General features: G+C 41.3%; 1 protein-coding gene across 1 annotated transcript in view; it reads right to left on the reverse strand.

Moving 5' to 3' along the window:
- The window catches only part of SYNE2 (spectrin repeat containing nuclear envelope protein 2), a 3,814,665-nt gene that overhangs the window by 2,158,741 nt on the left and 1,643,624 nt on the right, over nucleotides 1-12,300 (reverse strand). The window contains exon 50 of the mRNA XM_044073561.1: nucleotides 12,039-12,300. This exon is cut by the window's right edge and continues 26 nt beyond it. Within this exon, the coding sequence (XP_043929496.1) occupies nucleotides 12,039-12,300 (262 nt within the window). The remainder of the gene's footprint in view (nucleotides 1-12,038) is intronic.

Raw genomic sequence — 12,300 nt, forward strand, 5'->3', positions numbered from 1 at the left:
TACACCGGATTTTGCCCATTCTACGATGTGGAGTGATCTCAGAGTTGGTATATTTAAGTTAGGGGGTGTGGGGGGCAAAGCACCGCACTTAATTTGTGTTTAATGTTTTTGTTTTTTTGTTGGGACTATGGCATATGTGTTTTCAATATTTAGTGATCGAGCTTTAGTTACTCGACTAACTGAAGCTTCGATCACGTAATATAAGATGTGGATAAACTATAACATTCATCTTTTGACCCCTTTAAACTAGATGGAATAGAAATTGATTTTGGGGGTAGGGATTTTTTTCCTTGGAGTATCTTACTTGACTGTCTTAGATGTATCAGATTTCTGGATCTCCATAAGCAAAGCCTCTACCTCCTTCCATGCTAACAACTAAAGTATTCAGTCCAACCACTCAGATAAAGAAAACAGTGTTCTCCTTTATTGGCAGCTACCTGATATCTGGTCTTAAAGGATGAGCCTGGTTCCTGACTCTTAGGGATGTCCCATGGAGCAGCAACAAGAGAAGGGTCAAGAAATCAGAAAGATAGTCCAAGGACTTGTTAAAAGCCACAGTGGATTCATAGGTATCTGTCCAGGAAATGGAGGATGAAGGCAGGTTAACTTCAGGATCCTCGATGGTGACTCTTTTAATTTAGTTGAAAGAGGACATCTGATGAAGGAAAGCCAGTGGCTATGAAAGACTAAATGATGGCATTCGGGTGTTTTTCCTCTCTCTAGAAATATGTTAAAACTGTTATGAAGACTATGAATAGTCTTAAAATAAAGAGAAATCTTGCATGAACAGATGTTGTGGGATTCTCCCAAACAGAAAAGACAGGTCATATGGGAAATCTTGTAGGGATTTGTCTACCATATATATATTTCATTTTTTTAGCTAGACCTGTGAGAAACTTTGCCACAAATTTTAGTCACTAAATTAAAAGGAAGACCTCCAGAGAGGTACTTATCTGCCCAAAATCTGCTATATGAGCCGACCACTGAAACTAAAGTAGCAGTGCAGATGAGCATCAGACTGAACTGTTTAACAGCAAAGCAGTTATGCATTTTGGTGCCTGCACATTTCCTTTTACACTCGCACACCCTCGTCCTATCTCAAATACATGGTACATGTGGAAGGATATGTCTCATGCAGCTTTATACTACTGCAACAGTGATCTAATAATGAGAATCTTAAGGTTTTTGGTCACCTACAAGCCAAGTTAGGAAGCTTTACTCTGGGAGCAATATGGTTAAAAGCTAAGCAGGAATACATTCACTTTAGGGGTGTTGTCAGTACCATACAGGTCATGTTTTTGGCACTGTGTATGGAACAGATGGTGACCACTTGGAAGAAATGGTCCAACACTTTACTTGTTGCTTTGAAATAGAGAAGTATGTTTTATCTCTGCATATATTGCTCAGAGTATACATCTGTTCTTCTATGCTCATTTACAGTGAATAAGGGTATTTCCTGGGCTTTGTTGACTGCTTTATTGATTTTACTTGTTGATATCTTACTTGCTACTAGTAATGGAACAAATCCATGATTTTTTTGTCTTAATTTTAAGAGGTTACCTAAGTAAATGTACAAAATGCTTAATGTTTGGTGTGAATACTACAAGTTTTGTAAAAAGTAGTGAACATTGGAATAACTGCATGGTAAAGGAAACATCCAGGGAAAAAGAGCAACGTAATCTCTTTCCTAACATTAAATAATTTATACAAACTCAAAACGCAGGTACAGCTTTTTGGTAGTTGCAAAAAAACAGAAAAAAAGAAAGGGTTATTGAATATTGAGTGAATGTTGATAGCAAATAACAGGGTGATGTTTTTACGGCAGGATAATTTAGTAATATCTATAGATGTTACAGCTAATAAATCTATCGAGAAAGTAATTGAAACTTCAAAGTTAACTTCAGAGGAAAAGACATACATAGCGGTATTGCACAACAAGCACTTACGGAATGCAACAGAAGAAAAACAAGTGGAACATGAATTTACTGTGGTTATGAAAAAGTGCCAATAAAGGACATTAGGAGGAAACTGTTTAAGATATATATATATATATATATATATATATATATATATATATATATATATATATATGGGTTCCATACACTAGATCGAATTTTCACTAATTCGAAATAGTGCATGGAATGCTCACTGCAGCGAAAGTGCACTTAATCGAATGTGCACTTACGCGAAGTTCAGTCCAACGAATGGGTGTTGTACTGAACTTCCATGCAGTACTCATGGACCTTAGGGTTAGGGCACAGATCATACCTCTACGGGCTATCCCCTTACCATGACCCGTGCCCTAACCCTAAGGTCCATGACGATTGCAGCGCAATGAGGGACATAGCAATGTCCTCCACTATGGTGCGATAGTCTCAAACCTTAGGGTTAGGGCATGGGTTAGGGTAAGGGGATAGCTTTACTAATTATCCTCTTACCCTAACCCGTGCCCTAACCCTAAGGTCCGTGACTATCGCACCATAGTGGAGGACATAGCTTGTTTTTTATGTCCTCCACTGTGTTGCGGTGTTTTCAGTGAAGTGCACTTACACAAACGTTCACTTTCGTTAAAGTGAACTTTCGCAGAAGTGAGGCTTCCTATTACAAGTTCGAAGTAGTAAACTTTCGTTCTTGTAATAGGAATCCATATATGTATATTTATAGATATATATATATGTGTATATATATATATATATATATATATATATATATATATATATATATATATCCAAAAAACACAATTAGTCCAGTACACAGCTAAACAAAGCTTCCACGACTGTACATACACCTTGTCCAGGCAGAAAAATGAGTCTGGAGACACTTAAGCATGTTTAATAGCTTCTTTTTACTCTGCCATCATCATAACAGTGGAAAACAAGTGATCGCCTAATCGGCAGCAGACAACAAACACAGACCGGTAACCGGTTTCGCCACCTGGCGTCCTCAGTGTAAAATTACAACCAACTTCTCTTACTTTTATATAGGGGCATTTAAAGCCACAAGCAACAAGCAAAAAATGTTTTCAGTCTTAAAAGAATATATATATATATATATATATATATATATATATATATATATATTCTAAAAAACATTTAGGTTAAGCCCTTGTTATGTATGTATGGTTGTGGAAGCTTTGTTTAGCTGTGTGCTGAACTAATTGTGTTTTTTGGATGTATGGTCGGTCCGAGCACTAGTTTAAATACGTGCACTGAGGTTTTGGCTATATATATATATATATATATATATATATATATATATACACACACATATATATCAACAAGAAGATCATATCTGTTCTCTTGCAACAAATCCTTATTATTGGTGATTCCATGCTGAGAAGAGTGAGAAATATTATATCAAGAGTAAACACAGAAAAGTACAGTTTTGTACCTACCATAAATGTAGATGTCCGATAGGAATGCATCTGCAGTCCTTACAAATGGGTAGTCCTGTTGTCAGGCAGCCCTTCGGTCGGCCGGATTCCAAAGTCTGGGTCTGGCTTCGGCTGGTGTCGCACTTCACCCGACGTCATCGCTGCAGTTTTTCGGGTATAAAGGCATCAGCCGACGCCATTTTCCTCAGTGTTTCTTGCCCCAGATGCCAGGTGCCCTCTTGGATGGCTAAATTTGGATAAATGCCAATGTTTCCAAATAGTAGAGAGCAAACACATAAAATAAGCATGTATGTACATATATACAAACAAATACACCATAATAGAACCCCCCCAAGCTAGCTGAAGGATGGCAAATACCCTAGGAGTACCACAGAGGGGAAGGTGGGTGGGTAATCCTGACTGCAGATGCATTCCTATCGGACATCTACATTTATGGTAGGTACAAAACTGTACTATGTCCTTCAAGGATGCATCTGCAGTCCTTACAAATGGGTAGAATACCATACCTAAACTAGGGGAGGAGGAAAAAAGGAGAGATTATGGTGTAGTTAGGATCCCTTGCAAAACAGCAGTGACAAAACCTGCTCGGGATCTAGAGTATAAAGGTAAATTGTAATGCTTGGCAAATGTATGCACGGAGGTCCAAGTAGCAGCCTCTATAATGTCCTTGGTAGCCACTCCTCATAAGAAAGCTGTGGTAGTGGCTGTAGCCCTTGTGGAGTGAGGCCTGATGTTCTCTGGAGTTTTCTTTCCATGGTAGGAGTAACAAAATCTAATGCAATTTCCTATCCATTTGGAGATTGTCTGTTTTGAAATTGGTTTTCCTTCCTTTCCTGTTGCATATGCTACCAGAAGCTGGTCAGTTTTTCTATTGGACTTGGTCCTGTCCAGGTAGTAGCGTAATTGTCTATGTACATCCAAGGTATGCAAGAGTCTTTCTCCCCTGTTCTGTGGGTTGGGGAAGAATGTAGGTAGGTGGATAGCCTGATTTAAAGACACTCTGGATACCACCTTAGGCATAAATGTAGGATTTGTTCTCATGGACACTCTATTGATGGAAGATCAGGAAGGGTTGCACTGCCATTAATGCCTGTAGTTCAGAGACCCTTCTTGCTGAGGTGATTGCCAGCAGGAAAGCAGTCTTCCAGGATAAGTATTGTAATTCTGCTGTTGCTGCTGGTTCGAAAGGGGGAAGTGTCAATTTTTCTAGCACAAAGTTCAAGTCCCATGCTGGCAATGGTGGTTTCCTGGGAGGTTTTACATTTTTAATTCCTCTCAGAAACTGTCTGAGCAGAGGATGAGAGAAGACAGGAGGATCCAAGCTGTATTCTGCTGAAATAGCTGATGCATGTATCTTGATGGAAGAATAGGACAGGCCTGTATGGAAGAGCTCTGCCAAGTACTCCAGGATGTTGGCTATGTTTACCAGTGCCACATCTTCTCCCTTTGCAGTACTCCAAATGAGATATCTTTTCCATTTTGCTGCATAATTCTTTCTTGTTGAAGGTCTACGAGCCTCAAGGATTATGTCTTTAACCCTTTGGGATAAATTTGGGTTAATTGTTCTTATGCAATGTTCCAGGCAGTTAGCTGCAGAGTTTTCAGGTCTGGATGCAGGATGTTGTAGTTGTTCTGTGTTAACAGTAATGGGAACAGGGGTAGTGTCCATATTTGTTCCCGAGACATGCTCCTCAGCAATGGGTACCAATGTTGTCTTGGCCAGTCTGGAGCTATCAGAATGATCCTTGGACGTTCCTCTTTGATCTTCAAAAGCACCTTGTGCATCAAAGGAAGTGGTGGGAATGCGTATGCTGTCAGGTTTTTCCAACTGAAAGATAGGGAGTCCACCTTCCAAGCAAGTGGGTGGTACGTCCTTGTGCAGAATTTCTTTAGCTGGTGATTGAGTGGGGATGCAAATAAGTCTATTTGTGGTAATCCCCATTCTCTTGTGATGGCTTTGAAGATGTCCGGATGCAGCATCCATTCGTGGGCATCTGTGGTAGTTCTGCTTAATATGTCTGCTAGAATGTTTTCTTTTCCGGTACAAAAATTGCTTGTAACTGAATGTTGTAGCTCAGAGCCACATCCCATAGGTCCAGTGCCAGCCGGCATAGAGGATATGAATGTGTGCCTCCCTGTTTGTTGATGTACCACATAACTGTGGTGTTGTCTGTCCTTATCATCAACTGACCTTCTTGGAGAAATGGTCTGAATGACTGGATTGCCAATTTCACTGCCAGCATTTCCTTTAGATTTATGTGCAGGCACAGCTGGTCTTGAGTCCATAAGCCTTGTATGCACTTGCCCAGCATGTGTGCCCCCCAACAGAGGTCTGAGGCATCTGTCGTGATGGTTTGGCTTGGTTGACTGTTGCAGAAGGGCAATCCTGTGTTTGATTGACAGGCCTGAGCCCACCATAGGAACTCTTGCTTCAGGCATGGGATTATTGGAATTTTGGCTTCTAGGCTGTGCTTGTGTTGGGACCACAAATTCTTTAGGTACCACTGTAGCTTTCTCATATGCAGTCTGTCATGAGGGACCAGAATTATGCAGGATGCCATGAAGCCTAGGGCTTGTAGTACTTTTCTTGCAGTTAGATGGTTCTGCTTTGTTAATGCCAAGTAGAGAGGTAGTTGCTCTTTCTTTTCTGTAGTTAGGAATGCCATTTTTTTTTATGTGTCCAGCTCTGCACCCAGAAAGGTTATTCTTTGGGATGGAATCAGCCTTGACTTTTTTATATTGACTGTATATCCCAGGGCTTGCAGCAGGTAAATGACTCTCTGTAAGTCTTCTGTTAGCTTGCTTTCATTGTCCGCTTGTATCAGGCAGTCGTCCAGGTAGGGATAAATTTGGATCCCCTGAAGTCTGCAATGAGCAATTACTGATGCCAGGCATTTCGTGAACACTCTGGGCGCAGTAGATAAGCCAAAGGGCAATGCTGAGAATTGATAATGCTCTGATCCTGCAAGAAATCTGAGGTATCTTCTGCAAATTGGTCGTATGGGGATGTGCAGGTATGCCTCCTTGAGATCTAGAGTTACCAGCCAAGACTCCTTGCCCAGCATGGGAGGGTCAGCATTTTGAATTTTGGAACAATGAGGAATGTGTTTAAAGCGGACAGGTCGAGAATAGGCCTCCATTTGCTCTCTTTTCTTGGTACCAGGAAGAGTCTGGAGTAAAATCCCTTTCCTTGTTCCATAGATGGTACCTTTTCCACAGCTCTCATTCTTAATAGTTGAGATATTTGCTTTAGAGCTTCTGCCCTTTGAGTAGGTGGTAGGTTTGGCATTCCTCTCTTTCCTGGTAGAGTATGGAAATGGAACCTGTAACCTTGGTCTATAGTTTGCAAAATCCATTTTTCCCTTGTGATGCAATGCCAGTTCTTTGAAAATAAGGTTAGCTTTCCGCCTAAGGGTGCTTCCAGTTGTTCCCTGGTAGGCGGTGCCATAGCCAAGTCACTGTGATTGTGTTGTTGTAGTGGTGGTGGCTGCGTCCGTGCCTCGCTGGTTGTTACCTTGCCACTGGCGTCCCCTGTAGGCACCTCTGGATTGGTTTCTGCCTCTTGAACGCCTATTTCTGCCTCTCTGTGTCTTAGAGGAGTCCGGAAAGGACCAATTCTTGGAGGGCCAGTTCCTGCTAAACCTTGGAGGTTGAACCTGTAAGAAATCTTTCACTGTTTGTACAGATTTCGCCTTCTCTTCCATCTTTTTTAGTACCTGCTGTGCAGGGAACCAAATAAATGGACTTTGTCCATGGGTGCATCCAAAAGCTTTGATTTTACATGGTCTGGTAATGCCTGCTCTTTCAACCATGCATGTCTCCTGATAACTGTGCCAGTCATGGCTGATCTAAAGGAAGCCTCCAGTGCATCATAGCCACATTTTAAAGAATGGTTACTAACCTGCTGTATGTTATGTACCATTTCCTGAACATATTTTTTATCTAAAGATTCTTCAGAGGACAGCTTTTTAGTTAACTGGTCAAGCATAAACTCTTGATATTGAATCATATGAAATTGGCAGTTCAAAGCCCTAGCTGACAAAGTAGCAGAGGTGTAAACTTTTTGCCCCATCTCTAAGGACCTGGATTCCCTTTCAGAGGGAGGGGTTTTAGTAGATGTAGTTGCTACAGCTTTAGGGCCCTGGGAGATAGTCTCTGGATCTGCAAAAGGAGCCTTGTATAAATGGTGATGAGTGTCCGGGACCCTGTAGAACCTATCGGGCTTAGCAGGGGCCGGAGGTAATGAATCAGGAGCAGTGCAAGCATCATTAAATGCATCATCTACAACAGAAAGAACTGGAGGTATAGCTAAAGGCCTATGTTGTGGCAAATGTAGAAAGGTTCTAAGCCTTTTTCTGGAGTCTGAGAAATCTTGGCCCTGCCACTGAAATTGTTCCCTCATAGCATGCAAGGTTTCCCCAAAGGAAAATTCCTCAGGTGGAGAGGCTGAAGGAATGGACTCTTCAGCATTAGAGTCTTCGTAAGGGGAATAAGGAGCCTCAGGAGGGTCTGTATGTTCTGAGTCATCAGAGGAATCATCTGTGGATACTGGCTCAGGGGGCTCTGCTCTAGGCCTCTTCTCTGGAGGTGGATGAGAGGTCCTGTCTGGATGAGGCTGGGATCCACGAATTAAAGAAAAGAGATCCTCAGCCAAAGAAGCATATGGGAACTGGTGCTGGGCCTGTGAGAGGGGGTTTGGCAGGCACCGTTTTTGAAGCTTTGGCTGCTTTAGCCCTGGCAAAGGCCTTAATAGACATGGCTGCAGGAGGCCTAGCAGCTCCACGTGCAGGGGTTGAAATATCCAAGGGAATAGTGTCTGATAATTCCTGAGAAACCGCAACAGAAGGTTGGATTTCAGAAGCCGATTCTACCAGGTTAGAAGAGGCCTCGGTAGAAGGCATGGTTTCGGCTGAAGAAAGAACCGCTTGCTCGGTTTCGGCCGAAACCGAGACAGTCGCGGTTTGCTTAACCGCGGTTTCGGCCGAAACCGCGGACCGCGAGTGTCGGTCCTTTTCTTTGCGTTTTTTGGTAATTTGTGTAGTCGGATGATCCGACGGCATAATATAGGCAAAATCAGAGCCGAAAAACTGTTCAGCAAACTCCGACCGACGTCTAAGCGTCCGTCGGTTAAAAGAAGCACAGGCTAGACAAGCTACTACGTCGTGGTCTGGGCCTAAACAAGGTAAGCAGTAGGAGTGGAAATCTTTATGAGGTATTTGTTTCCCACAAGTTAAACAGTTATTCACTTTTTCTGACATCGGCTGAGGCAAGAAAGAGTCCCCAACGGGGTACTTAGCTTTTTAGAAGTCTTCGAAGTAGTATTCGGTAGTAGTAATCTCTGGATCTGACCGACCGGCACTTGCGAACAGCTTCTGCTTTGGGCGCCACGCGGCAAGAAAGACTGAGGAAAATGGCGTCGGCTGATGCTTTTATACCCGAAAAACTGCAGCGATGACGTCGGGTGAAGTGCGACACCAGCCAAAGCCAGACCCAGACTTTGGAATCCGGCCGACCGAAGGGCTGCCTGACGAGAGGACTACCCATTTGTAAGGACTGCAGATGCATCATTGAAGGACATCAGTGACATTACATATTTGAAGGTATGCAAGATGGTTGATATAACTGATAGTATTTGAAAAATATATATATATATATAATAGATTGAGGTATGATGTTATTACTAAAGTAAGTAGAAATGATGTAGTTAGAACAAATGAGGAGTATTTTCAAATGACAGCGAGACATATTATTTATTTGAGTAAAACCCTTGGTTTTAAGTTGGTCTTTGGAGATATTTTTCTGGCTCGTTTTCAAGAAACTACATGATTGTAGGCAAGGATATTTATAAACTTTTTAAGGTGCAAGTCTTCATTAAATTCAGGAAAATTAATTTTTTAAGGAAATTTTTGATACTAGACCTTTATTTTTTATTTTTTTTAAAGGATAAATTGCATTTAAGTCACATGGGTAATAGAGTGTTGAGAGTTCATTTTAAAAAACTGATTACATTTTTAGAACTAAATTTATGAGTCCCTTAAGCCATAATAACATTAAGCTAAAATGCATGTCACCATCCTGTCATAGTATAAATAATGAATTGGTGGAACTGGAAGCTATTGCTGTGGATGATTCAAATGATGTATTATTTATTACAGAAACAGGGTTCTGTGATAACAAGAAACCACAAATAGTTCCCAAGTTAATTGGACATCATATTTTTAGATCTGATCGTAGAGATGGAGGAGAATCAATTTATGTTTCTAAGATATTTAACTCTGCATTAATATTTACTGATGAAGTTATTACATCATTTCTCTCATGTCCAGAGCTCTGCAGAAAAGTCCCTAATTTTATTTTTTTCTGTAAATTAAAAGACCTCCTTCAGGTGGCTTCTGGCCTACATTTAAACTTTCCGAGGTTTCTGTTCCTGTGACCTCACAACGTTTACACTTAATGTAAGTTGACTTGAATGCTGTTAAATCAACTGGCAGCATTTCAAAACAGAATGTGTGAAGTCTACAGAACAGACAGACATACCGAAGAGTCAAATACAGAAATAAGGTACATAAGAAAACCTTGTGGCGAAATACAAAAATTAAGGCAGTTATCATACGAAAGGAGTGCGGGAAGAACTGAGGTATACAAAAGATAAATCACACTAAGAAGGGATACTGGTTGAGAGCAGTCACAATGGCAATAAACGAGATATCAGGGAAACTCTACCAGCTTCTAGAAAGTAACTCGGCACATGGCTCAAAGAAACTCTGGTTTCAATGCAAAGGTAGCAAGATGAAGAAAATAGTCATCAGACACCATTCATAAGGGATTTTCAGCAACAATCTGCTTACCAGTCTGTAGGGCATCAAAGGTAAATGGAAGGCATACTTCCAGCAGCTTCGAATTGAAGGAAACCTACAGACTCTGTACTGCCCATGCACAGCCTACCATGAAAGGAGAAGAAGAACCCACCCTAGATGAAGAACACTAGTAAGGAAAATTAATTCAGGCAAAGCTGCAGGCTCAGATGAGGTCACAACAAATACGACCACGATGTTAGATGAGTTAAAGAAATGCCTCTTGAGGGTACTCATAACAATATGGGGTTGAAGGGAGTATCTCAGGTGACTGCAGAAACAGTATTTCAGTGTCAGTGTGCAAGAACAAAAGGGGCATTCACAACTGTGGGCATTACAAAGGCATGAAACTCTTATCACATGGTATGAAATGCTGGAAAGGGTGGCTGAGAAACAAAATAAGACAAAGTAGGATGAGAAATGAGCATTTCAGACTCAGATCAGGATGCAGAAGAGAGTTCATCTGGGCATTCCTAGACTTGGAGAAAGCATATGACAAGGTACAACAATAACTGATTTCAGCAGCCCTGAAATGGTTTAAAGTCCCAGAATTTCTGGCAGGATTAGTGCAAGTCATGCATAAAAGCCCAGTGATGCAAGTACAAACAGTGTTTGGACTTACAGAGGGACTCCCAGTGGAAGGTTCAGGTCTAAACCCATTGTTGCTCATACTGGTGATGGACTACATTAACAAGCAAGTCAGGACAGATCAACAAAGTGCTGTAAGCAGACCATGTGCCAGTATAAGCAGTCTCTGAACAGGAACTTCAGCAAATGATATGGAAATGGAATGCAAAACTGAAGGCACATAGGATGAAACTGAGTAAAGACATGACAGCTGCTATGGCAGCAAATGGGAGAAACAGAAGAAGCTGAAAACTGAGAAGGGAAAATAATGGAATAGGTTAACAGGTTCAAAAATCTGGGAGAGGTAGGTGAGGAGAAGGGAAGACTGCATGAGGAGGTCAAAGCTAGAATGAGAGGTGCAGCACCCAAACAGCAAAGAGTGTCAAAGGCAGTCTGTGACAGACAAATGCTAAAGGAGCAGAAAAGTAAGGTATAGAGAACAGCGGTGGGGCCATTGCTTCTGTGTAGCACAGAAATCTGGTCAGTGAAGGCAGAACAGTTAAGAAAGCTTAAGAGGATGGAGACAGAGATGAAGTACCTGAGATAGGTAGTAGGATGCACATTGTGGGGCAGACAAAGAAATAAGGACATCAGACCAGAAGCCAAACTGGTTTCAGTTGCAGAGAAGATCAAGCGGAACAAAATACGGTCATTCAGACACGTGCATGAAAGCAGAACTCTATTTCAAGAAGAAGATTTGGGAGAAATAGGAAGTAGACAAGTGGAGACAAGTGCATCTGTCAGAGAGGTGGACTGCATGAGACAAGAACTACATTTCATCATGTCTCTCAAAGGAGGTAGGAGGGTGGCACTGAATCAAGAGAGGTAAAAACAGTTGACACAGCACCGTATGCAAAAATAAAAAAAAAATACATGCTTTACAGTTTCACTGTAGCACCAATGAAGGTGTGCCAGGCTAAGATGGAGGGTCTGTATGAATCTGAATTCCTTACTACACTTGTTACAATATGACTATGCATAGAGTAAGAGGCCAGTATCAAGTTTAAGGGGCTACTGAATCCTCTTCATTATCATTAAGCAAGTTACTACATAAATGAAAATACTTGCTTCAATGCCTTTCATCACGGTTTTGTCACACCAAAATACAACTCAGCAAACAAATTTAAAAAAGGGAAACAAACTCAATAACTTTAAAACATTACCTTAGTTTCTGTTTTCTCTGCGTAGTTTTCAGGAAACAATGATTCATTATATTTTGCAGCATTTTTCATGCTTTGAGCATGTTCCACCTGAGGGGCAGCCAAAGATATATATGTGCTAACGTTTGTCAAAAACTGCTCCAGTTCCTGTTGACACCGTTTCCACTGCTTCTGCAGATCTTCCAGCACTTTGTTGTCTTTCAGAGACTGTCCAGATTTTGATACCACCTCTCTTGCTTGGCAAACTGTATCTTGTAATCTATTG

This window comes from Protopterus annectens, chromosome 6.part0 (genome assembly GCF_019279795.1).
Source record: "Protopterus annectens isolate FY-2018-M chromosome 6.part0, PAN1.0, whole genome shotgun sequence".
NCBI classification, from domain to species: domain Eukaryota; kingdom Metazoa; phylum Chordata; order Ceratodontiformes; family Protopteridae; genus Protopterus; species Protopterus annectens.